Source organism: Schistocerca piceifrons, chromosome 7 (genome assembly GCF_021461385.2).
Source record: "Schistocerca piceifrons isolate TAMUIC-IGC-003096 chromosome 7, iqSchPice1.1, whole genome shotgun sequence".
NCBI lineage: Eukaryota > Metazoa > Arthropoda > Insecta > Orthoptera > Acrididae > Schistocerca > Schistocerca piceifrons.
In genome coordinates this window covers 192273458-192300415 of record NC_060144.1, presented here as the reverse complement: position 1 = coordinate 192300415, position 26958 = coordinate 192273458, and the positions used below count along the sequence as shown (strand labels likewise).

The 26958-nt window shown below is 38.1% G+C and overlaps 3 protein-coding genes across 9 annotated transcripts in view; 1 reads left to right on the top strand and 2 right to left on the bottom strand.

Moving 5' to 3' along the window:
• The window catches only part of LOC124805030 (dual oxidase maturation factor 1-like), a 139367-nt gene extending 125053 nt beyond the window's left edge, over positions 1-14314 (bottom strand). For 3 of the 6 annotated variants that reach the window (XM_047265447.1, XM_047265448.1, XM_047265446.1), the window contains exons 1-2: positions 6558-6804; positions 4994-5201 (exon numbers count right to left, since the gene is read on the bottom strand). In XM_047265447.1, coding sequence (XP_047121403.1) covers positions 4994-5155 — 162 coding nt within the window. In that variant the 5' untranslated portion in view covers positions 5156-5201; positions 6558-6804. Of the gene's footprint in view, positions 1-4993; positions 5202-6557; positions 6805-14218 lie in introns of those variants that run through there. The other 3 variants (XM_047265445.1, XM_047265443.1, XM_047265444.1) reach the window with 3 other exon arrangements.
• A 77-nt stretch (positions 14315-14391) lies between these two features.
• Positions 14392-26958, bottom strand: part of LOC124805029 (GPI mannosyltransferase 2) — a 256187-nt gene continuing 243620 nt past the window's right edge. For both annotated transcript variants that reach the window (XM_047265441.1, XM_047265442.1), the window contains exon 3: positions 14392-16599. In XM_047265441.1, the coding sequence (XP_047121397.1) occupies positions 14734-16260 (1527 nt within the window). In that variant the 5' untranslated portion in view covers positions 16261-16599 and the 3' untranslated portion in view covers positions 14392-14733. The remainder of the gene's footprint in view (positions 16600-26958) is intronic.
• The window catches only part of LOC124805028 (dual oxidase 2-like), a 250335-nt gene continuing 239775 nt past the window's right edge, over positions 16399-26958 (top strand). Inside the window, exon 1 of the mRNA XM_047265439.1 lies at positions 16399-16490. The gene's annotated coding sequence lies outside the window, so the exon portion shown is untranslated. The remainder of the gene's footprint in view (positions 16491-26958) is intronic.

Sequence of the window (26958 nt, the reverse complement as noted above, 5' to 3'; positions counted from 1 at the left end):
CTCATCGGCAATGGAGAAACTGATAATGTTAAACGTGTCTAATCTGAACAGGTCTGTGTCATGGGAATGATCCACAACAAGGAAGGTGATAGGGTGAACAACAGGTTTGTAGGGTAAAGGAGCAGAAAACTGACCTAGGGTCAAAATCTGCTGTTTATTGTAGATATCCAACTTCTGTGAAACCTGTGTGAGGGGAAAGGAGCTCAGGTACTCGTACGTTTGTGTGTTTACTAAAGTCACTGCAAATCCTCTGCCCACTTGCATTTTTAGTGGTTTCTGAAACACACACAAATCAATAAATAAAAGTTATGTCCATCGGTACTACTGTGCCTGCCATGTTTGTAGAGGAGCTACACACCAATACAAAATGGCCTTTATTTTGGCACTTGTTGAAAACAGCCCAACACTTAGGGTACACAGCATGCTTGTATTGGACGAAGCAGTATGAGCAAGATGGAAGGTGGTACATGGCTACTGTCATGATGCAAGCTGTTGCTGTTGTGGCTGTAGCCGACACTGAGTCAAAGGTTATACTGCTGCAGTGGCTTCCCTGTCATCCTGAACGCTTGCAGCGTGCCTAACTGTGGTTGGCTGAGCATTTTCTGATACCTCTCTCCATGAAGCAAACTGATTGCCTGTGGCCCATGACACTTCAAAGGACTGTGCTATATTGAGTACATCTGTAAGCATGGGATTCTCACACTGAAGTGTTTTTTTGTGGACTTCCTTATCTGTGACTAGATGAATAATAACATCAAGCACCATATGACCAGCATAGGGTTTATGATGGGTACTAGTTATAAATTTACGATGACGGCTCAAACCATGTAATTCTGCAGCCCAGTCTTTGTAAGATTGGTTTGGACATTTTTAACAATTGTTCTTGCACAGGCACAAGTTGACACAACTGATAAATGCACGGTGAAAGCCAGGAAAGAAAGAAATCCCTACACTGGTTGAGATCATCCATGTGAAAAATCTAGAAATGTTGGTATAACTGTGTCTCATAGGAGTCGCAATCTTCAACCGATTTATTACATGCTGGAAAGGACGCTGACAGGTGAGTAATCTGCTGTGATCACATGGGTGCCACTTGATTGAGTGCATGGGCAAGGGCCTATTGTTGTTCTGCGAAAGCTTGCTGGTGGGCAGTGATACATTGAGATGTTTTTCAGGTGACTTAGCACTGACACTAACATGCGGAAGAAACGTAGTCCTCACCAATCACCAAGTTTGCTATAGCAAGAACAAACACAATTTATGGAACATAGTACTTTATACAGAAACACATAAGATACGATGAAGTACAGGTTGTGCCTAGCACTGAACACATTATGGCTACGAAGTCTTTCGCGACGTATTTCCTGAGTAAAAATTTCTCGGTGTACATGCCGCGTCAAATCAGGATAAATCTCCGAGCTTTCTACCACTACCTCCATGGTCGTCGTCAGGGCTAAAACTGACTGTCGTGAACTAGCGAGGTTCCCACTTTTATATGCAAAGGACGGCTTCTTATTGGCTGGAATACGTCAGCGATATGGCGCGTAGCGAAGTGGTGCCCTCTACTTCCATAGATGTAGTTGCTATCCCGCGTTGCTTGCAGCGCCATCCCTTAAATCAGGAGGTAAAGTGCGAGAAGTTTTTCTCAGCGATTTTTCTTTATCCAGTGCACTCTTCCAAGTGTTGCTAAGTGCATAGCCGTTGTCTCTATTAAAGTTATTATCGCTAAGCCTAATTTCGACTGCTTCCCGGATCACAGAGTCCCAGTAATTCGATGTGTGGGCTATTACTCTGGTTTCTTCAAATAAAATCTTATGCTTGTTAAGCAGGCTATGTTCAGCCACCGCTGATTTTTCCAAATACCTGTATTTCAGGTGACGTTGGTGCTCGATGCAGCGGTCGGCAACGGTTCTTACAGACTGGCCCACGTAATTCTTGCCGCATTCGCAAGGAATAGTATAAATTCCCGGCACTCTTAAGCCGAGACTATCTTTGACTGGTCTCAACATTTCCTTAATTTTCCTAGGTGGTCGGAAAACTGGTTTTATTCCTTGCCTCTTCAGGACTCTGGCTATCTTGCTCGTTGTAGCACCGCAAAAAGGAAGCCGCGCTAAGTGTTGGTCCTCTTCTTGTATGTGGCCGGCATCGTGTCTTACTTTCTTGGACAATACTGATTTAATTTCACCGGCAGAATAACCATTCCTCTTGGATTATTACTGGAGGACAGCACATACCAGGTTCTCAGACGGGATCCCACATCGGCGCTCAGCAGGAAGACACGGGAGCTACTAAAAAACTCTGGCCTCTCCGATGAACTGGTGAAGAACTTACGGCCGAGAGCACCTAGGCCACCAAGACTGTACGGTTTGCCAAAGGTTCATAAGGAGAACGTCCCGTTGAGACCGATTGTTAGCGCTATTGGCTCTCCTACGTACAAGCTTGCAAAGCACTTAACTAAACTGTTGGCGCCTATAGTTGGTCACTGCCCACATCATATTAAAAATTCAAAAATGTTTGTTGATATCATAAAACAGATGAAGATAGGCCCAAGTGATATCATGGTCAGCCTCGACGTGGTTTCTCTGTTCACCAAAGTACCTGTGGATGACACATTACAATTGTTGTCTGCTCATTTCTCCTCAGAAATTTTGAAGTTGTTCCGGCATACCTTGACGACCACTTATTTTTTATACAGTGGAAATTATTATGAAATGACGGATGGAACAGCCATGGGTTCGCCACTGTCACCAGCAATAGCGAATTTTTTCATGGAGGACTTTGAAGAACGAGCCCTGAGCAGTGCACACCTCCGCCCATCATGCTTCTACAGATACGTCGACGATACTTTTTTAATCTGGCCACACGGCAGCGACACGCTGCAGCAGTTCGTCGAACATCTGAATGGTGTACATCCAAACATAAAATTTACGTTGGAGGTAGAGAAGGAAGGGAAGTTACCTTTTTTAGATGTGTTGGTAGAGCGAAAGCCGGATGGACGATTGGGCCATTCTGTGTACAGGAAGCCAACCCATACAGACTTATATCTGCATAGCCATAGCTTCCATCATTCGTCTCAGAAGAGAGCTATGCTGAATACTTTAGTACACAGAGCCAGGACTATTTCCGACAAGGACCACCTCGGTCCCGAGATCAACCATTTGACGACTGTTTTCAAGAGGAATGGTTATTCTGCCGGTGAAATTAAATCAGTATTGTCCAAGAAAGTAAGACACGATGCCGGCCACATACAAGAAGAGGACCAACACTTAGCGCGGCTTCCTTTTTGCGGTGCTACAACGAGCAAGATAGCCAGAGTCCTGAAGAGGCAAGGAATAAAACCAGTTTTCCGACCACCTAGGAAAATTAAGAAAATGTTGAGACCAGTCAAAGATAGTCTCGGCTTAAGAGTGCCGGGAATTTATACTATTCCTTGCGAATGCGGCAAGAATTACGTGGGCCAGTCTGTAAGAACCGTTGCCGACCGCTGCATCGAGCACCAACGTCACCTGAAATACAGGTATTTGGAAAAATCAGCGGTGGCTGAACATAGCCTGCTTAACAAGCATAAGATTTTATTTGAAGAAACCAGAGTAATAGCCCACACATCGAATTACTGGGACTCTGTGATCCGGGAAGCAGTCGAAATTAGGCTTAGCGATAATAACTTTAATAGAGACAACGGCTATGCACTTAGCAACACTTGGAAGAGTGCACTGGATAAAGAAAAATCGCTGAGAAAAACTTCTCGCACTTTACCTCCTGATTTAAGGGATGGCGCTGCAAGCAACGCGGGATAGCAACTACATCTATGGAAGTAGAGGGCACCACTTCGCTACGCGCCATATCGCTGACGTATTCCAGCCAATAAGAAGCCGTCCTTTGCATATAAAAGTGGGAACCTCGCTAGTTCACGACAGTCAGTTTTAGCCCTGACGACGACCATGGAGGTAGTGGTCGAAAGCTCGGAGATTTATCCTGATTTGACGCGGCATGTACACCGAGAAATTTTTACTCACTGAACACATTGACTGGACAACAGTAATACAGGTTACAGAATAGGCCGAGTGCTTGTTTGTGATTGACAGCTCGCCAAAGAGTGCCAGGGGGCCGACCCAGGTGGTCTCTATAACTGGCCTGTGAACTTTATGGACACGCGATCTCTGAAATCACACGCATCATGAGTAAAGATACATAGGTTTAACAAAACTTCCTAATTGTTAATAACAGAAAAATGGTATGTCTTAACTTCCATTTAATTCCTTATGCCTAAAAACAATCCAACTACATTTAAATAATAATATAATTCAATATCTAAATACAACAACATTTTTGGGTCTATGGGTTCAACAGAATTTAAAATGGGATTCATAGATAAAAAACTTATCAAAAAAACTCATACATCCACAGTAATGCAAGCATGCCATGCATAGTTCCACTCCTTACTCCACTATGGGATCATCTTCTGAGGAAATTCAGCTCACTGCACAAACATATTTAAACTACAAACAAGAGCAGATCTGGTGACCACTGTCTCGTAGAGGTTCAGAAATAAATTTAAAAATATGGTCTTTAACCTTTGGGTACCTACCTATTCCAGGAAAAAGTAAACTACTGAAAGGGGATCAAGACACAGGAAAGAGTTGGAAGCAAAATGTAGGTACATTAAATATGGGAATAAGAATCATAAACACCACATTTCCATTGGTACTTAGTTATGGACAAGCATATTAATAAATGAACATAATGAAGCACAATGTTCTATTTATTCAAGTCTTACTGATCATTTGCCATCTTGTGCTAGATGTCAGCTTCCATTTGCACTCATTTCAACAAGCAGTAAAAGCAGTGCTTGAAAATACTAGATCTTTAGTTTCACCTTGACACCTCCAGTTATATTGCAGGTGACAAATGCAAAACACAGATTATGAAAATCAATATTATGATTTCTTGTGTGTGTAGGAAAATTCACCACCCTGTATTTGTTTATACTTACTTCCTTCCCTTTATATCCTGGTATCACTAAATAAAATGAAACGGCAAGGATGACAAAAGACAAAATCAGTCCTGCTTCTAACACATCAGCAGTAACTGCTGTTTTACTCTCCTCATACTGTGTGGGGAAACCATGAATGCGGTGGAAATTAAACCAGCTCATCTTCAGGTTTTCTTAGTTAAAGTACAGATCAACTTCAACTGTTTATCTGCAAAAATTAAAATAAAACAAAAAATTAAAGTAAGAATTATTAAAAGTTGTTGCAAGACTAGTGTAAGCAGTAAATGAGTGCAACAGTGAATGAACAAAACAGAACATAATGAAGGCTTGAAATCTTAACGGCCCTTCCCCTAAAATGAAGGACAGTTACAAACAATGAATTTATGTGCACAGTTTTACAATATTTTAAACAGAAATAATGAACAAAAGGGATGCACAAATTTAAAAATATAGTCTTTAACTTTTGGGTACCTACCTATTCACAGGAAAAAGTAAACTACTGAAAGGGGATCAAGACGTAGCAAAGAGTTGGAAGCGAAATGTAGGTACATTAAATACAAACTCAAATCATAATCCATTAAATATTTTGCAACCCAACCACGTCTTCAAGGAAAAATAGTCTCATAAAACCAGGAAGTTCAATTACAGTAGATGGCAAGTAATGAAGTTTCCCCACTCTCCTTTTTCACTCAACCATCAAAACACCCAGCACCATATAATATCAGTAAGAATCCTACTCTCTTGTAGAGTAACATAATGACCTTCTCCTTTAAACCCTCTCAAAAATAAACTTTTTCATATCACAAACTAAATAATCAAAATACAAGAGATTCTGAGCATTATAATGAATTTGTTACAGAAAGATAAAAAACACTCTCTCTTCAAAGATGTATCTGCCCTCTCTTAAGAACCTGTTGCAGATGTTTCTTGGAAATTCCTGTTTTCTTCTTCAGCATTTTATTCACAACTCAGTCACTAATACATCTGTGGGAATAATGACAGCTTGTCTCTCAATCTGACTGTTCCGTGTGACGTGGAAGAGGCTTCCTCAAATCTTGAGGTCATGAATCTTTGCTCTTGACTGATTGGATTGTATATTCCGCAGCTTCAGATCCAAGTGCATTTCAGTTTCTTTCCACAAATATAAATTTATCTGGTTGTACTTCACATTCTATATTCAAAATTGGTTTTGTTAATATTTTCTCTATACATACAAAACATATAAATAAATAGCAGTATTTACATTTTGACAGCTGCCATCATTTGTTTCCAATACTCTCCCCTAAAATAATAGCCTCATGCATTCACTCACTTGAACATTATATTAGGTAGCAGGTCCTAGAATGTAGGGGAACCTTCGGGGAAAATGGAGTTTGTCAACAAATATACTAACAGAGAGAAAAAGCTTTTGTAATCAGATTTGGTGTACTACACTATCTAACAGTTGTTTTAGTGAAGATCTCATGTGTTACTAAGATACGTTTTTGCTTTGAGGAATAGCCTATACTCCAAAAAGAGTATATAATATCATTCAGCATGTGCTTACTTATAGTTGTATACTCACTGTTCACAATATATTGTTCTGTATCATTCACAGAAAAACACTGGCATCTTGTATCAAGACACAGCATCAGTAATTTCCTAAAAATGATTTATGGAGCTTACATTTGTGGCATACAAAAGTGAAAAATCTCTGGCTATAATTCAGTCTACTTGGTTATGGACTACTTTAGTAGAATACTGCACATTGAGGCAATGTAAAGAGTTCACACACAGAATAACACCAATCCTTAGCAGACTTCCTCCTTCACTATCTGCAGTTCCAGACAGAAGCTCGATCAGACACCAACATCCGGTGAGAAGTGATAACAAGTTTGATAAATATGAAAGGAAGTCTAAGTTGAAGCCAGAAATCAGTTTCACAAGCTAGGTCTGAATCAGCACCAAGTATTATACACAGGAGATGCATGAGCAACTATACAGGGTGATTCAAAAATGCATGTAAATATTTCAAGGGTGTATTTGTGAGGTAAATATAAGACAAAAATGTTCTATACAATTTTTTCCATACTTGGCTTATTACAGAGTTATGAACAAAACAGGATAATACATTCAATACAACGTAAGGTATTTAATTCCCAGAGTTCACAGTTTAATTACAGTGCATTTGGACTAACAACGCAAACTGATAAATAAACGTGACGTAACAAACTGAAACAATTCCTCGCGAACACTGTATTAATTTAGGTCCTGTTGATTGAACTACAGCAATGCACAATAACTAAGGAAAATTGAAGCATTTTACAGACTGTACTGTACTGTACTGTATTTGCACAAATCTTAATGCAATGCATGTTCAAAATGCTGTCCCTGAACTTGCAGACAGACCCGTGCTCGTCGCATCAATGATCTCTGCACATTACACAGTCCGTTCAACTCTCCACGAATAATTTCACAACCACCTTCAATTCTTTGTTGTAGCACTTCTCTGTTCGGTACTGCAGAAGAATACACCAATGTCTTTAGTCGGCCCCATAAATAAAAGTCTAAAGGGTTCAGGTCAGGTGATCTGGCTGGCCAAGCAATTGGTCCTCCGCGACCTATCCATCGATGTGGATACGCAGAATTGAGGTACGCCCTTACGTTGCGGCTGTAATGGGCGGGAGCACCATCGTGCATAAACCACATGGTGGCTCGTGTTGCAAGAGGGACATCCTGTAACAATCCAGGCAATTCTCCCTCCAAAAATTCGCAGTACGCGTGCCCATTCAGCCTTGGAGGCAGAACATGAGGTCCGAGTAAGTAATTCCCCACAATACCACACCAAATGTTTATGGAGAATTGATGTTGATATCCACGCACAATTCTCGCGCCAGGATTCTCGACAGCCCACTGGTGCATATTATGCGAATTGATTACACCCGCACGAGTAAACATGGCCTCATCTGTGAATAATATCCGCCGAATGAACATTGGATCATTCAAATGACGCTCTTGTAACCACTGGCAGAATTGCTGACGGCGAGGATAGTCTTCAGGTGTCAATTCATGCACTTTTTGCAGGTGAAATGGATGCAACTGTTGTCTCCGAAGCAGCCGCCATACAGTAGATTGTGGAAGTCGTACAGCTGCACTAATTTGTCTCGTACTGATAGATGGATCTTGGTCTACCAGGTCCAAAACATGTTCCTCGACGTTCACTGCATGCTCAAGTGGTCGACCTGAATGTGGCCCAGGACGAATGCCATACTCCCGCATACGTCTGTCCACAGATACAAACGTCTGATGACTTGGTAACCGTCTTCCTGGAAACAGCTCACTGTACCTTCATCTTGCTGCAAGTGCATTTCCATCTGCTGCACCATACACAAGGTGCATATCAGCATACTCACTGTTTGAGTACATCATGTGCACGAAACCTTTAGCCTTCCGACGATGAATGAACGACAGGACGTACTTTTCCGTTACCAACAACATCAGCGCCATCTTCCGTACAGTAGGAGTAAACATCACGTGCAAACAAAAACAAACACTATTCATGCAGTTTCGAATCAACTGTTGGGAGATACGTATGTGAATTACGTACCAGAATATGGCATCCTGCTGCTTGCACTGCCGTCGTTTTGATACGGACATGACTTTCGTATTTAACGATAACTCTGGAATTAAACGTTTATGGAAAAACATTTATAGAACATTTTTGTCTTATATTTACCTCACAAATACACCCTTAAAATATTTACATGCATTTTTGAATCACCCTGTATACAGCTCCAGTGAAATGAAACACTAATATAGTTATTGATTAAAAATGGATTTATTGGCAGAAGTAAATTGTTTCCAAAATATGAGAGATTATACTATCTAACCCAATCTCCTTGAGAAGTACACATAGCATAGGTTCTCCTCTCCTCTGCTCGATAGCTACACATTTAACTATTCATAGTCTACATTGAACCATGGCTACTAACAAGTAACAGACTTATTTTAGCCCATCATCCCCCACCCTACACACACACAACAAAGAATAGATTCTATTGTTACATTTGTATCACTACCTTGCAGCACATATTTATCATACGATATACAACATTAGACTATAAGCCATGCTATTTTGACCTTCTTGTTTTTCTTCTACTGAAAATGCAACAGATGGAGACTTAATCTGGAACATATTTTTCCTCCTATACCCTAGATGTATTCATACATTTTCTATCACATCTCTAAGTAGCCTCCATCTAGGTCTATTACAAGGAAGCACTATCAGCTCCTGTGTTTGCTGTTCTGGAACTTTTCTTTCAGTTCCACTGCCCACCATTACTCTACTGAACCTTTGTACCTCTTTTTATGCTTCTTTGTCTCCCCTTTACTTACAATTCCTACTTTGCTTCACTACCTCTTTGCTCTATAATTCATTTTGTCATGAAATTTAAATATTTGCTCATAATGCTCTATTTCTCACAGAAGCTGGATAGCTGTTCAGATACCAACATGGACAGTCAAAATAGCCTACTAAAAATTATGAAGCACTCCCTCATTTTTTTATGTAATATATTTACCATCATAGATGTGAAACTTCAGCCATATAGACAGAGTTGGACATATAACTAAGAGAAGTAACAGTTAAAAATTAATTATGGACACTGTATGAACAACCGATAAACAGTGTTTGTGGTTATAGAGCTAAACAACAGACATTTCCTGAAATGTAGATTTAAATTGTTTGCTAAGCATTTGCAACAAACTTTTCAACTACCATCTTGCAGCTTCTTCTCCTTTTTTCCCCTAAGAAATCTCTGCAATGTCGTTTACCTTGTTTTAATTTTTGTAAGTACACTTTTGTTTTCATCAATTCGCAAAATTAGGTGCTTTTGGCTCTACCATTACTTTGACATGTAGCAGTTCAATCGCAGGCAATGCTTATTTCTTGATGTTTAGTTATGCACCTGATGATGTGGCTATAAGTCATGAAACTGGTACTGCTTAAATAAAATTGGTTCAAGATACAGCTGCTTTTGAGTGAGTTCTTGCTGTAAAATGTATTACCACCACTGCGGATGGCCCGACCACTGAGTTGTTCGTCATATGCACAGCATTTGGTTTAGCTGAGTTTGTGTCTTTGGTTAGTAAGCTTGTGTTATCAGCAAAGATTATAGTGTTAAAGTCTTGGGTACATAATTTAAGTATGTCAATAACAGGGATGGATCCATCAGTGAATGTTGAGGTATTTAATAATTCGTGTTCCACCAGCATAAATTTAGTTTCAGTCCCGCACTGCAATTTGTCGACCTGCTTTTGATGTCTGCCATGAAGGATACGTATCAAAATAAGAGAAATGCTCTTAATTTATTGGGAAAAATTTTATGGTTCAAACACATAACAATGTCAGTGTGATCACAAAATATGTGAATGTGGTACCATAGCTTTTTCTTGTTTAGTTGGTGACAGCTGCATTTTCCAAGCCTTATATTGCTTCCACTATGTAAAATTCTGGAATGCAGTTAACAACGTTGCTGTGTATTTCATTTTTGTTACTTTCTCGGGAATTACAGCTGATCACATTAACTCTATTTTTAGGGACTGGCGTCGCTACTGAATCTGAAGTCTGTAACAAACTTGTATCTTAAGTCATTACAAAGTTAGCTTGATGACTGTCTTATCATGTTAGCAAAATATTTTAATACTACATTGTAAATTCCACAATAGGCAGAATAACTACTGTTTTTAGCCACCTACTGCTTTTTAACCACTGTAATTTTGTTAGGTGCTTAAAAGATGAAAGTAATAGCATTCCTCAGGTAAGCAGTGTGCACAAGATTAAATCAAATGCTTCTGATCTTTGTTGACCGTCCTTACCGATGGGTCCCTCTCATCTAGTGGTCCAAGTGGTCTGGCCTTTTTTTTTTTATCCATTCTCTTCTCCATGGAAGGAACAAGTAGTTCCGTAAGCTAGAGTGCCTTACTTTTATTTTTGTGTGTGTCTATTTGCAGTGCTGCAGATTTCACTTCTTGAAGATAAGTACTGGAGAGCATTTGTGTATCAGAATTTATTAGTTCTCTCACATGAATTGTCCTTTGCTACTTCTGAATTTGGCTGTTTGTCAACAACTGCAATTATTACTACCACTGAAGAAGTAATCATTCAGATTTGCAACCGATGATTTTAGCATGTCTTCTTTTTTGTCACATGGCATTAGAGAATGCAACTGAATTAGCTTTTCTATTTTATTTGCTCCTCGTTTAATAGTGTTCCTGGTTATTTTTGCTTTGTTTTTTGAACACTTTACTTTTGTACATGTACATGTGTTTTGCTATTTTGCTTACAGAATTCAACACTTTACAGTACTAGTGTTAATAAATTTTCATTTCTTGAAGAGAGCCTGCATTATGAATAAAATAAAATGGTAAAGCCATCATCCACCCACAGGTTGGTTTGAACACCACAGTGATTTACTAGGCATGGTCCTGTTGGAGATAGTTTGCCACTGCTTTGCTTTACTGGTTTCCTTTGACCTTTGAACTGACTTATTCAGACATGATGCAAATCAGCATTTCTTACATTAGCAAACATTTCCAGAGGTGAAAGAAGTGATTAGTGACAGATAATAATCCTAGGATTAACCAGGGATAGAGCCCAAGACCTTTGGATCCACAGTCTGGCACTTCATCATTGAAACACTGAGCAGCTTTCTGAGTTCAGTAGGAGTCTCTGTTTCTGCCACAAGCTGCTTTATTTCATGTGTTATCCATCCACTGTACATTTTTCTGTCAAAGGTCTCAAAGTGCTGAAGGAATACATTCAAGGGAAGAATGTATTGTAAACTTCATGCCAGGGTTTTTCCTGTACGTTTTCTCACAACTTCATGCCCACATTTCTGTATACATTTTTTTATGTTCTGAACCTAACAGCCTGTTTTAATGATGACATTTTAATGTTGTGGTGATGTAAATTATTTAACTGTGCTTTTACATCTAAATCAATGAAGCCAATTGGCCCCAATACCAAGTTGTACACAGCTGCTACATTGTATCCATTACTCATCAGTGTCAAAGGAGTGAAGTGACTGTGTAATTAGAGGTGATTTCCTCATCTCCATTTATATATATGGATGACACTACCGCATATTGAAGTGTGAGGGGAAATATACCATGGGCCTTTGACTATTCACGAATTCAGGTCAGCCTATCTAGACAGTAAAAAGTTTTTAATGTTTTGCAAGAAACACTGTCATACCGAAGATTTTCAATTATATGAAGCGCAAATGTGGCTGAATTAAGTTGTTTTAGAAGTCCCAAAATGTGTTTTTCACAGTTTAAATTCTCACTGATACAGACACCTAAATTTTTTAAAGTTTTCAACAACTTATCATTTCATCACTATATGTTACATTTATCAGAGATGTAGTACCTCTTGATGTGCTGATGTGAATATGTTGCTTCTTTTTGAAACTGAGACCATACACAGCAAGCAACTCAATAATACTTGTAAGAACATTATTTACACTTTCTTCTATTATGGTGTGTGCATTTGGACTGATTACAATTCTACTGTCATCCACAAAAAGAAGTAATTCTGCCTGTTGTCTATTAGATGGAAAGTAGTTTATGTGTATGAGAAACAACAGTGGATCTAATATCGAACCTTGTGGAGTTCTGTAAGTGATTCCCCCCCCCCCCCCCCAAATCAGAAGAATCTCTCCTACCTACATTGGGTAAATTATTAACTACAACTTTTAGCACTGTTTTGGTTAGATATGACATTATCCGTTGGTTGGCTATAACACCAATTCCATGAAACCTCAGTTTATTTGAGAGAATATTGTGATTCACATAGTCAAATCCCTTACGTAGGACACATGCAATACCAGTTGATGTTATTAAGAACAGATAAATGGAAAAGAGGTAAGTTTCATTAACTGTGTTCACACCAAATTTTGTTTTGTTTGAAAAATAAGATTTCTGGGGAAAAGAAATTAATGTAAAAACAGAAAAAATGTAATATGTTGATATAAAATGATGAAACACATTTGAATGGAATAAAAAAGTCAGAAGCTTAACTTGAATGTTAAAGAAGTTTTTCTACAGAAAATTGTGAGAGCTAAGTAAATATCCCAAGCAACAAGTCTTGGGTGAAATGCTGTCCCAAACAAATACCAGTGATGCATGTAATTCATTCTCCTCCATCTTTAAGGGATATTTCATTATGTGCTTTCCAAGCAATTCAAAGACAAGTTCCTGGATCACATCTGACATTATAAATTGTTGTGGAACTCTACAAACACTGAATTGTGAAATGAAAATACAAACAAGAACTGTGAAATAACAACACACAGTCCTCTCCAATCACACTGCAAATCCACATATATAAAACTTAAAATACTAACAATACCTTCACCATAGACATTCAAATGTGCTTTATACATCAGGTCACACCTTGAAGAGTTTCTGACAAATTCTAACTTTCATAGTTACAATACCTGATATAGTTCAGCACCCCATACAAGAAAAAAAAAAGGATCAACACACAAAGACACATAAACCACATTGATCTTAAACTTTACAACAGACTGCTAGTCTACATCAGAAAGTTGCAAGAGGGAAATAAATTTAAAGCAGAATTTTAAAAACTTTTACTCGGTAAGTGACTATGTTGACAAATTACATTTTATTGATTAAGATTATATTAAGCCAATGCCTAAATTACTGTCTTTTTTCCCTTAAAATTAACATAACATTTACACATCTGAAGAGCAGCTGTCATTTGACAAAAAAAAATTCTTTGTTGAATCACTGTTCTGTTAAACGATTATCTGGTTGAGGAGGATAAAAGTAGAGGTCTATGAATAACTGATAGCAATTTTTAATAACAGAAGTGTGTAAGTAAATAAATTTTATTAATATGTATTTTATCATCTTTGTGTTATTTGTATGTGTTATTTTATGTATGTATCTGTTTGTTCTATTCCCTTAAATGATTTTACATAAAATGTGCATTAGGACAACAGCCATACAATATTTATTATCTGTGAACGGATAATGTAATAAATAAATAAATAAGTTTAGATGTGATCTGACAGACAAAAAAATGACAGTGTTCACTACATCTTTTGTTCTATATGGTATGAATGCTATATAAACATTCTTCTTTTATCATGTAGTCTAAAACAATGTTAATTACCAGTATTAAATTTTTATTATGGATGTATTGCAATGACAGCAGCATACCTCATGTAAAAGTGCAACACAATTTACTTGCAGGTGAAATACAAAATATCAAGAAGTTACTATAACACAGATTTCCCTATAGGTTTCAACATTCTGTGCTGCAATACAGGAAATTCTGTGGCTGATAGATGATTAAAGAGGAAATACTCCACCACAAAAATTAAAACCACACATCCTGTTGTATGTTCTTTATTCTAATGCCTATTCCTGCAAAGATACAAGTATTCTGTAACAAATCACTATCAGATATAAGAATAATAGTTTTCAAGTTTATGATTATCACAAGGCTCTTAAGCATTTCTTTGACTGGATACCATATTCATTGTCCATGGTCACCACTGTCTTGAGAACAAGAGTGCTTTACATGTCCATAAATTAAAAGTAAATACTGTTTCTCACCAGTAATTGACATGAATTTTAATGTAATGATACAATGAAATACATGTTCTCATTTGTTCATTTGATTAAGGAAGAAAGAAAAAAAAGTCAATCTTCTTTCTATTTATAAGAACCTTTTAAGTCCATGGATAAAAGTTACTGAAAAGTATGGTTCCAATGATTAAATAAGATATGAAATAAATTTTGATAAACTTTGAAAACATTTTTTGTGGTATGTCAAAAGTCACAAACAAAATGTTCCACCAGTCTTCAAATTTTGTTTCAAACTCAACTGATTTTGTTTTTTTCTGTGATACATCTTTTTTATCTTGTTTCTTGCAGGCTTCATTTGAGATGTGGAGTTTACCAGTTAGAATATATGCAGAAAACCAGTACAGTACTGGGCTTGATGAAGCTACCATTCTAGTTGTCACCTGTACATGAATGTTTAGTAAGCAAAATATTGTCAGTCCAGCAGCATGAGCAATAAAAGGGAGAATGTTCAGTGGCATACCTGAACTAGACTCTACCTTTAAGTTCAAAAATCGTATATTAAAGTTCATGTGTAAGCTCACAAAACAAAATGTCATTGTGAATATTAGGAATATAACTGGAGCAGCAAGAATAAAATTAGGGATCTGCTTAAATTCGTAGTATCTCAAGAAACCAACATTCCAGTAATGTTGCTGCACATACATGTAAGGAAGAATGAGTTTGTCGTCACACCACGGAAGATATCTTGAGCCAGGCAAGACAAAATCTTTCTCATGTGCAAATATGGCTAAGAAGGCAGCGATGTCATAAGTATCAGCTTTGCAATATTTGGAATAGCAATATGCTTGAAATGCAAAAAATGGTGCCAATGAAATAACAGTCACTAACACAGCCTTCAAGAACAGATTCAAGAAGGAACCATCTGCATCTATTACATCTGTCCTCTTCACAATTCTTTTATCAGATTTGAGTTTATTTGATAATCTTTGGAATACATTATTGGCAATTTTGAATAATGGAAACCAAGTATTTAATATCCCATTGGATCTCACCGATGCAGAAAGACCTAAAGGCACACTGCAAAGAATACCATGATCTGAAACAGATAAGTACATCCCATAAAACGAAAAGAAGGAAAATAGTGTTTCAGAGTATGGTGCACTAAAGAAGATGCTGGCAGGATTTACACAAAACATTATAGAAGCAACATAAGCCAGTTGACAATTCTTGAACAGTTTTTCAGTCAAATCATATAATACTTCTGCAGCCTTTACAAAAAAGTAAAAATTAATGGCAACTGCACAAAAAGTGGTTACAGATGTTTCATTAAGAATGATTGAGAGAGGAATATACAAGATCCTCGATGTCAGATGTGTAAGGATTGGGTACGTGGGAAAGAAAGCAAGGCAATTTTCAAATGTATACCCATACCGAGAAATGTGCAAAAAATACTGGGCATCCCAGCGGTTAATACCACCAAAGAGGAAATTGACAATACTATCACAGACTGTGGCATTCTTTTCATAAGGATTTGATGGACTAATAAATGCATCGGAATTGTGATCAGGTATTAAATTATTAGACAGACATGACAAGGTAAGTACAAACAGTCTTGATAAAATTGCAAAAGTGGTCACTTTTGGCTTCAAACTGAATGCCTTCACAGTCATTTTTATTCATTGTGAATCTTCCATGTGCACGTTATTTTAACATACTACTATGGCTTTCACTGAATACTAGACACTGTCTCACAAGCCCTCCATCTATCACTGTCCTAATCAGTTGCTGCAGTTAAGCAAGCATCAGGAAGGAAATGGGTCTTCCATTTCCTGGCAGCTGCTCTGTTTATTCACTGCGATGTATGTGCTTGGGAGTGCACTAACAGTCTTCTCATGTTGAGGTAAGGAATCACTTCAGATCATCATAAGAGCTAATGAATCCTCTTGGCTATGTCCAAAACTGCATCTTGTCATTTAGATGGAGGTGTTGTGGGGTTTTCTGTTGTTTACCTGTAACAGAATGAGCCACTGTAGAAAACAATGAATTTAGAACTAACTTGTGTATATCACTACATTTATGTTGATATGAGCATTTTGTTTAAATTATCACAAAACAAATATGGGGCAATCAATAACATATTAGCAAAATGAATATTGATGAACTGTAACTACCTATTAAAATAGCTACTAATACCTATTGTTACTAGTATTGATCACAACAATAGGATTATAAGACAATTTAGTTACAGTTTTTATGTTACACTTCTTTTGCTGCTGTTTTTTCACTGGGTCAATATATCCCCCTCCATCTCAATGTGTGTGTGTGTGTGTGTGTGTGTGTGTGTGTGTGTGTGTGTGTGCGCGCGCGCGCATGAGAGAAAAAGAGAGAGATAGAGAGAGAGAGAGATAGAGAGAGAGAGAGAGAGAGAGAGATCTTCAATATTTACCAGTTTGCAATGAAATGGGCATCATCATTGGTGCAAAAAAATGTGATTTAATGGCTTGTCTGGTGCTAGTTGTACAACTTTATTTTAAAATTTTTTATCAGCAGAGAGCGCTGTGCTAATTTATTGCAGATTCTCACTGGGTTGGTACAGTCGGGCTAGAGTCGTATTTTCTGTTTACATTTTGCCACAGCAAATCTATACAATTTCATTTAATTGTTCTTTGCTCTCTCCAGGAATTTAACTGTAGGGTACCTCTTCATTATTTAACTCACATATCTGGAAAGTAGCATAACATTTAATTTGTTGTTTCAGGAACTTTGCATTGTTGTTTCTGTTTACATAAAGTTGCGTATAGGCCAAATTTGTGGAATCATATTACGTTTATCATGAGTGAAAAGTGCTTGACTTGCCGTTGAATTGTTAGGTCGGGGCTTTGGTGTGATGGGTGCTGTAGTTTTTTCCATGTGGGTGGCTGCAGTGGTGTGGGAATAGGGGAAGTAAATGAGACTCGTCAGTGGTTTTGTAGGATATGTAGTAGAGATAGGAAGATACTAGAACAGAAGGGGAAAATTGCCACCCTTCAGGCTGAGTTAGACAGGGCCAGGGAAGATCTTGACAGGTTAAGGAGGGAGAAGAGTAAAGAGAGGTGGGAAGTGGCAACAGGCAACAGGCCTAGAACTTTGTCTGACAGCTTTGTGGTGGATGTGGAAAATAGATTTGACCTGTTGCTTCGGATAGAAGCTGGTCAGCCTCAAGCAGTTGCAGGTGTAGACAGGGCACAACGAACTTTCAGCAGCAAATTGAAAAGTAAGAATGTAGGGAAATCAGTCAAGAGGAAGAAAGTGTTGTTGTTAGGTAGTTCCCATGGAAGGGGTGTTGGCCAACTTTTGCAGGATGAACTAGGATCAGAATACCAGGTCACCATTTTTTAAAACCTAATGCTGGTCTGGAGCAGGTGACAGACGATTTAGGATCACTTTGCAAAGATTTCACTAAGGAAGACACCGTGGTTATAGTGGGAGGTCCAGGTAATAGTATTGACAAAGATCCTGGGTACAGTATAGAGTGTGACCTGGCAAAGATTGCATCAGCATAGAAGCATACTAGTGCTGAGTTTGTATCTGTTCTTGGGCGCCATGACTGACCTCATTTGAACTCTTCTGTTGAGAGTGTTAATTTGGAGTTGGAACGGCTGCTTATGTCGGGGGCACGGTCACACATTGGTGTGGTTCCTGTTGGTTCTCTCAATAGGTGGGATTCTACTAGGCATGGCCTTTACCTCAGCAAGAAAGGGAGGGGTAAACTGGCTGGGAAAATAGCAGGAAAGTTAAAAGGGGGGAGGCACTGTCATGAGTGATAATATACCAGTGGTTATAGGGTTCAGAAAACACCCTTTTTAGGGTGGGGAGGGCAGAAAGAAACCAAGTTTTAAGAGAGGTTAGGACTGAGACAAGCCTTCAGTTTGAGAAAGAAAACAAAAAACATAATTCTAGCTTATTACATCCGTATAAACAGCTGTTGGTTAAGAATTTTCAACAATCTGTAGAAATTTCATCTCTACCCAATTTTAACGCAATCAATGTGTAATGTCAGCTGTCTTTATTGCATTAAAATATTCGAGGCCTGAGAAATAAAATTAATGACTTAATTAACAGCATAGATGAATTAAGAGTCATGACATAATCTGCCTCTCTGAACATCATGTGACCACTGGTATAGAACTTTTAAGTGTTATAGGATTTAGGTTAGCATCTCATTTTAGGAGCAGAAATGGAGAAATGAGGAGTTGCCACATTCATAAGAAACTGTCATAAATTTAAGAACATAGACATTCATAAATTTTGCCTAGAACAGCATATGGAAGCATGTGGAACGGAAGTAGAATTTCATAATTCTTCATAATATTTAGTGTATATCGAGCACCTGCAGGCAACTTTAATCAGTTCATAAACCACCTTGAAGCTGTACTGGCCTGTTTACCAACCAAAAATAAAGAAACAGTGTTTGCTGGTGATTTCAATGTAGTTTTCCTGAAAGACTCTCCCAATAAGAACTTATTTGAGTTAGTAACAATATCATTCAACTTAATTCCCATTGTAAAGTTCCCCACTATGGTAGCCAATTGTTCACAGCCAGTCATTGATAAAATCTTTATAGAAAAGTCCAATGAACAAAATTATATTACAAAACCAATAATCAACGGCCTCTCAGGCCATGACATGCAGTTCCTTTTGTTAAATCTTAATACTGAACAGGATATGAAATCTGTTAAATCTGAACTCAAGAGGGTAATCAATAAGCCAAAAATTGATTATTTTTGGGCACTCCTCAGAGACATTCACTGGACTGATGTTTACACTGCTCATGGCATGAATGAAAAATATAAAACTTTTGTATTAAAGTGCTTACCTTATTTGAATACTGTTTTCCCCAAAAACTAACCAGAGTTAGAGCAAAGTCTACAAAGAAGCCACGGATTACTCAAGAACTAGAGGAATATTGTAAAACAAAAAGGAAAACTGGATCTGTCAATCCGAAACAGATCTGATGTTGATGCTATAGCACATTAAAAGAAATACTGCAAAATATTAAAGACTGTAATACGGACATCAAAGCAAATATATTACAAGGAAAAGACAGGTATATCAGATAGCAAAATAAAGACAATATGGGATATAGTGGAGGAGGAGACTAGTAGAACCAGACATAAAGAGGGACAAATAGCATTAACAGTAAATGATACATTGGTGACAGATGTGTATAGTGTTGCAGAACTTTTTAACAAACATTTTATAACTGTTACTGAAAAGATGGGGTTGTCAGGTTCTGTATATGCTGCTATGCAATACCTAAGACCAGACATTTTAAGTAACTTCCATAATATGAATTTGACCCTCACTACCCCAGCAGGAGTAATGTCCATCATAAAATCTTTAAAATCAAATACATCTAGTGGGTATGATGAAATATCAACAAAGTTAATTAAAGAATGTGATTCTGAGTTAAATAACATATTAAGCTATCTGTGCAACCAGTCATTTATCAGTGGAATATTTCCCGAATGGTTGAAATATGCTGAAGTTATATGCTGTTTAAGAAGGGAGATAAAGAAATAGCATAAAATTTCTGTCCAATTTCACTTTTGCCAGAATTCTCAAAAATTTTAGAGAAGGTAATGTACAATCGGCTTTATAACCATCTTGTCACAACTAACACACTGTCAAAGTTGCTGTTCGGATTTCTAAACGGTTCTGATATTGAGAAGGCTATCTACACTTACAGTGAAAATGTACTTCATTCATTAGACAAAAATTGCAGGCAACTGGTGTATTTTGTGATCTGTCAAAGGCATTTGACTGTGTAAATCACAATATCCTTTTAAGTAAAGTGGAATATTATAGTGTAGCAGGAAATGCTGCAAAATGGTTCAAATCTTATATCTCTGGTAGGAAACAAAGGGTATTATTAGGAAAGAGACATGTATTAAGCTATCAGGCATCATCCAACTGGGAACTAATTACATGTGGGGCCCCACAAGGTTCCACCTTAGGGCCCTTACTTTTTCTTGTGTATATCAATGACCTTTCATCAGTAACATTACCAGATGCCAAGTTTGTTTTATTTGCTGATGATACAAACATTGCAATAAATAGCAAATCAAGTGTAGTATTAGAAAGATCAGTTAATAAAATATTTGTGGACATTAATCACTGGTTCCTAGCCTATTCCTTGTCACTAAACTTTGAAAAAACACACTACATGCAGTTCATAACTTGTAAGGGGTGTCCCACAAGTATATGCCTAACATATGATGACAAGCAGATAGAAGAAGTGGACAGTGTTAAATTCTTGGGATTATAGCTTGGTAATAAATTCAACTGGGAAAAGCGCACCACAGAACTGCTGAAGTGTCTTAACAAATATCTATTTGCAATGTGAATTGTGTCAGACATAGGGGATATAAAAATGAAAAAGCTGACATACTACACTTACTTTAATTCCATAATTTCACATGGGATTATTTTTTGGGGTAATTGATCAAGCCAGGTTAAAGTTTTCAGAGTACAAAAACATGTAATAAGAGTTATACACGGTGTGAACTCAAGAACATCCTGCAGAAGCCTGTTTAGGGAACTAGGGATACCAACTACCACTTCACAATATATTTATTCCTTAATTAAATTTGTCATTTAAAAATATATCACTTTTTCAAACCAACAGCTCAATTCATGGAATCAATACTAGAAATAAGAATAATCTTGAAAAGGATTTAAAATCACGTACTCTTGTACAAAAAGGTGTCATTATTCTGGAACACATTTACAATAACTTGCCAGCAGCCATAAAAAGCTTAACAACCAATGAAATTCAGTTTAAGAGAAGACTAAAGGATTTATTGGTGGACAACTCCTCCTACTCCATTGATACATTTCTCAGTAGAACCCAATACATCCATTAGGTGTATTGTGTATGTTCCTGTGTGAGAACACAAACCGTTCAGTCCATTAGTGATATGATCTGGCGAACTCTCTCTTTACTTGTGGTTAATATTGGAGCACATTGATGTGGTAAAATATTCTCTGGCATCCTCATAACAAGGATACATGATATCCCAAGACAGTGTTTCTTGTTTAGCTCTATCGGGACTTCATTTGTGACACAGTATATTGTGACCTCCATGGAGAATCCTTTATCAAAGACAAACTAAAAGGAACTTATGCTATGAAAAAGGAGTTAGCAACAAATTTTTTTTTAAAGACTGGAGATAGAGATAATATGCTCATCTCCACGGGTGACATTACTACATTTTTAAGTTTGCAAAAAAAAAAAAAAGATTACAATAACAGTTCATGTGCAGACATTTCAAATTAGCACAAGATTTTATTACACTACTGAAAATTGTCTTTTCCTGAAAAATTGGTGATTTGTTTTCATGTAATGATCTATGTTACCTCTTCTGGGGGTTGTATTTCTTAATTAATGTGTTTTGGTAGTGCAAACTGTATCTGTCACAGCAAATCCAATACACCACTGTTGGTAGTTTAACAATGTACATACTGTTCACGGTTACAGTGAGCAAGTTATCAGTGAATTGGTGGACAATGATTTCAGTGTGGGATCTTTTCTGATAAAGCTGTTATCTGTGAACTCATCTGCCTCACTGCTTTTATTTGTTCGTTATTTAACTATGCATAGATTTTTTAATTCTTCAAGGGTGTTATCCACTGTAACTTTTAACTCTTGGTTACAAACAGTTCTATGAACCACAAAGTGGTATCTTCCACAGCCTTAAAATACACAAACTCCATGTGCTACCCATTCCTTGTTTGTTCTTTAGTTTCATTTCATCCTAATTAAGTTTAGCAGTAAGTGGAAGTCAAAATAATGACAGGAGATCCTTAAAGATAAGTTAAAATTTTCATTGACACTGTCTGCTTCACAAATCTCTTTGTGGGGTCTACCCATTAATTTCTTTCCAAACATGTTGGTCAAATCATTGGTTATATTTTGGGTAGACAGTATATATCTTTTACGATCTGAACCTAAATAACTGGCATCATCATCTACCCATCATAATCAGATATAATTACTCTTCATTTTACATCACAATCACTGAAAGAATTTGGGTTGAAGAAAAGGCTGTCTGTGGACGTTGCAATATGAGCTTCAAAACCTGTTGGGAACCATACAGCTCAAAAGCTATACATCAATAACTTAAGGTGTTCTTGAACACAACTATCACATAGAAAACCAGCATCATAGTCTTCACAAATAAGGAGTCTACAATTAAATCTGAATAATCACAAAAATCTCAGGGCACATTAAAAAATATCATCATCCCCCCCCCCCCAGAAATAAAACTAAATGTGCACTGAGGACACATTTAAATAGCAAATAGAATCAGGGTTATTTTTTTACTTCACTTATTTTCATTCTTGACTTACATGGATAATACAGCAAAGCTGTTAGGCGATTGTTTAAACACTGTGATGTTGGCTGATGATACAACTATACTGATAAAGGGCCTAAACGTATCCATGCCAGACACAGCCAGGAAAATAATGAAACAGGCTCACAACTGGTTCACGGCAAAGAGCTCTACTTTAATCTCACAAACATTCAGCTTATGCAGATTGACCAAAAGAAAACCTACATTACAGGTATCGAATGTAGAGATCAAGGGGTACACACTAAATAAAACTCTATTTGTGAAATTCTTAGGCACTGAGATGGACAAAGAAACTAAGGTGGTATCAGCTCATGGTCCAGTGTACCACAATTAACTCAATTTTGGTTGCTTTGTAACTACTAATATCTCCAATTGTTTTAAACTGAAGATGAAATTGACAGCAGATTTTGACTCAATACTGTTTTTGGCATAATACTCTAATGCACACAGCTAAGGTTAAGAAGGTATTTGTTCTACAGATACATGGAGTAAGAATATGAGTAACATTGATGACCAAACATCCTGCAGTAGGCTCTTCATTGCTTCTGGAATGCTTTCACTCATTTGCTGCATTTCCTCCCTAATGTTATGCATAATTAATAACAAGTGTGAATTTAAGATGAACTGTAAAATTTGCAACAACATTGCTAGTAGGAAAATTATAGTCATATAGACTATGCTTCCCTGCCTGGGATTCAAAGTTGAGTTTTATATATAAGTTTCCTATAGGCATAAAACATGATACCATAATTGCCCAAATATTAAAAATCATAGTAAAACAGTACTTTATTAGCCACTTCTAAAATTTTACGGTGTCACGGCACTCAGTGCTGTAAAACCCCTTTAACTTTAATACACATATTATACAGGTTTTTCATTTTTCCAGTACATAGATAGCTGATAGTTTTCTCTGAAATCAGTCAAGTTACATAAATGCTTGTTATGAGGTAGTAAATAGAAATGACACCTGTGTAGTGTGAGAGAGAGAACAGTGGCTTCTTTTTAAAATAGTAGCAACTTTTCTTCTATCATTATCATCATCGTACTCATCATTATCATTGTAGTCATCACACTGCTGCCTAAAGGCTTCCTCAAAACTTCACCATGCTTTACAGTACAGGGTGTTTATAAATGAATATTGGGGTTTTAATGCTTTATAATATTTATTATATTAAACTTAAGAGTTATAAATGATATGTCAAATGAAAGAGCAACTCAAACAGTTGTACCAAGAATCTTATAAATGTTCAATGTGAGCACCATTTGTCACACGCCACACATCATGCTTATAGCCGAGTTCTTCCCAAACGTTGATAAGTGTGTCTTCAGTGATTGTAGCAACAGCTGATTCAATCTGGTTTCTTAATTCTTAAGCCCCAGATGTGCACATTGTGAGTGTTAACATGTCAACTAAGGTGAAAGGTTGATTCATTGCTGAAGACAACATGATCCAGAAAATCCTCATCGTAATGAAACAACATTTCGTTTGCAAAGTTGGCACATAATCCATGGTCTGTCGGCTTTAGAGCTTTTAATAATTGTAAACATTAAGGACGTAGTTGTAAGTGTTTCTTAAAACTTTCCAAACAGTTGACACAGGAACTTGTAATTCATGACTAGCCTTCCGGGCTGATTTCTTTGGGCTACAAGTGAACGACTCTCTCACTCACTCAACAGTCTCTTCACCAACTCTTGGTTGTCCTATGCTCTTCCCTTTACAAAGGTAGCTGGTATCTTCAAATTGATGACACCATCTATGAATGTTGTTATCACTTGGAGGATCACAACCGAACTTCAGCCGGAACGCACGTTGCACAGTAACTACAGATTCAGTCTTTGCAAACTGCAAAGCACAAAATGCTTCACTACTACCGCTGTCTAGCGAATTGCAGAGGAAACATTGCGCTGGTGCCAAACACAATTGTTTGAGTTGCTCTTTCATTTGACGTGTCATTTATAACTGTAAGTTTAATGTAATAAATATTACAAAGCATTAAAACCCTGATATACTCCCTGTATATACATTTCTGCATATTTTTAAAAACAAAGATGATGTAACTTACCAAACGAAAGCGCTGGCAGGTTGATAGACACACAAACAAACACAAACATACACACAAAATTCAAGCTTTCGCAACCAACGGTTGCTTCATCAGGAAAGAGGGAAGGAGAGGGAAAGACGAAAGGATGTAGGTTTTAAGGGAGAGGGTAAGGAGTCATTCCAATCCCGGGAGCGGAAAGACTTACCTTAGGGGGAAAAAAGGACAGGTATACATTCGCACACACACACATACATATCCATCCGCACATACACAGACACAAGCAGACATTTGTAAAGGCAAAGAGTTTAGGCAGAGATGTCAGTCGAGGCGGAAGTACAGAGGCAAAGATGTTGTTGAAAGACAGGTGAGGTATGAGTGGCGGCAACTTGAAATTAGCGGAGGTTGAGGCCTGGCGGATAACGAGAAGAGAGGATATACTGAAGGGCAAGTTCCCATCTCAGGAGTTCTGACAGGTTGGTGTTAGTGGGAAGTATCCAGATAACCCAGACGGTGTAACACTGTGCCTAGATGTGCTGGCCATGCACCAAGGCATGTTTAGCCACAGGGTGATCCTCATTACCAACAAACGCTGTCTGCCTGTGTCCATTCATGTGAATGGACAGTTTGTCGCTGGTCATTCCCACATAGAAAGCTTCACAGTGTAGGCAGGTCAGTTGGTAAATCACGTGGGTGCTTTCACACGTGGCTCTGCCTTTGATCGTGTACACCTTCCGGGTTACAGGACTGAAGTAGGTGGTTGTGGGAAGGTGCATGGGACAGGTTTTACACCGGAGGCGGTTACAAGAGTAGGAGCCAGAGGGTAGGGAAGGTGGTTTAGGGATTTCATAGGGATGAACTAAGAGGTTACGAAGGTTAGGTGGACGGCGGAAAGACACTCTTGGTGGAGTGGGGAGGATTTCATGAAGGATGGATCTCATTTCAGGACAGGATTTGAGGAAGTCGTATCCCTGCTGGAGAGCCACGTTCAGAGTCTGATCCAGTCCCGGAAAGTATCCTGTCACAAGTGGGGCACTTTTGGGGTTCTTCTGTGGGAGGTTCTGGGTTTGAGGGGATGAGGAAGTGGCTCTGGTAATTTGCTTCTGTACCAGGTCGGGAGGGTAGTTGCGGGATGTGAAAGCTGTTTTCAGGATGTTGGTGTAATGGTTCAGGGATTCCGGACTGGAGCAGATTCGTTTGCCACGAAGACCTAGGCTGTAGGGAAGGGACCGTTGCCAACCGTTCCACATAAAACTGGATGCCTCCCGTCAAGCTGCTAGATACACATTCCCAGTCCCTGCCCTGCCCCCTACCTCCCTCTTCCTCTACCCCCTCACCCAACACCACCCCCACCACAACCAGTCCACTTGGCAAAGTACAGAATACAGCATTGGCACTGTTAATCCAGTTGGCATCATGTAGGGGCATATGTGTGATGTGTGATGTGTGTGTGTGTGTGTGTGTGTGTGTGTGTGTGTGTGTGTGTGTGTGTGTGTGTGTGTATTTTACTCTAGTTTGTCAAAGGATAACTCTTTAGCTAGCAAAATTTCTTTCTTTTGTGTGTGCTTATTGACAACTCAATGCCTCTCATATTTGGCAAGTCCTCTCCTTTAATCCAAACATATTTACATACAGTAAGAACCATAGAAACCATAGGCATTGCCGTTGGTGGGTAGGCTTGTGTGCCTCAGCGATACAGATAGCCGTACCGTAGGTGCAACCACAACGGAGGGGTATCTGTTGAGAGGCCAGACCAATGTGTGGTTCCTGAAGAGGGGCAGCAGCCTTTTCAGTAGTTGCAGGGGCAACAGTCTGGATGATTGACTGATCTGGCCTTTTAACACTAATCAAAGTGGCCTTGCTGTGATGGTGCTGCGAACGGCTGAAAGCAAGGAGAAACTACAGCCGTAATTTGTCCCGAGGGGAATGCAGC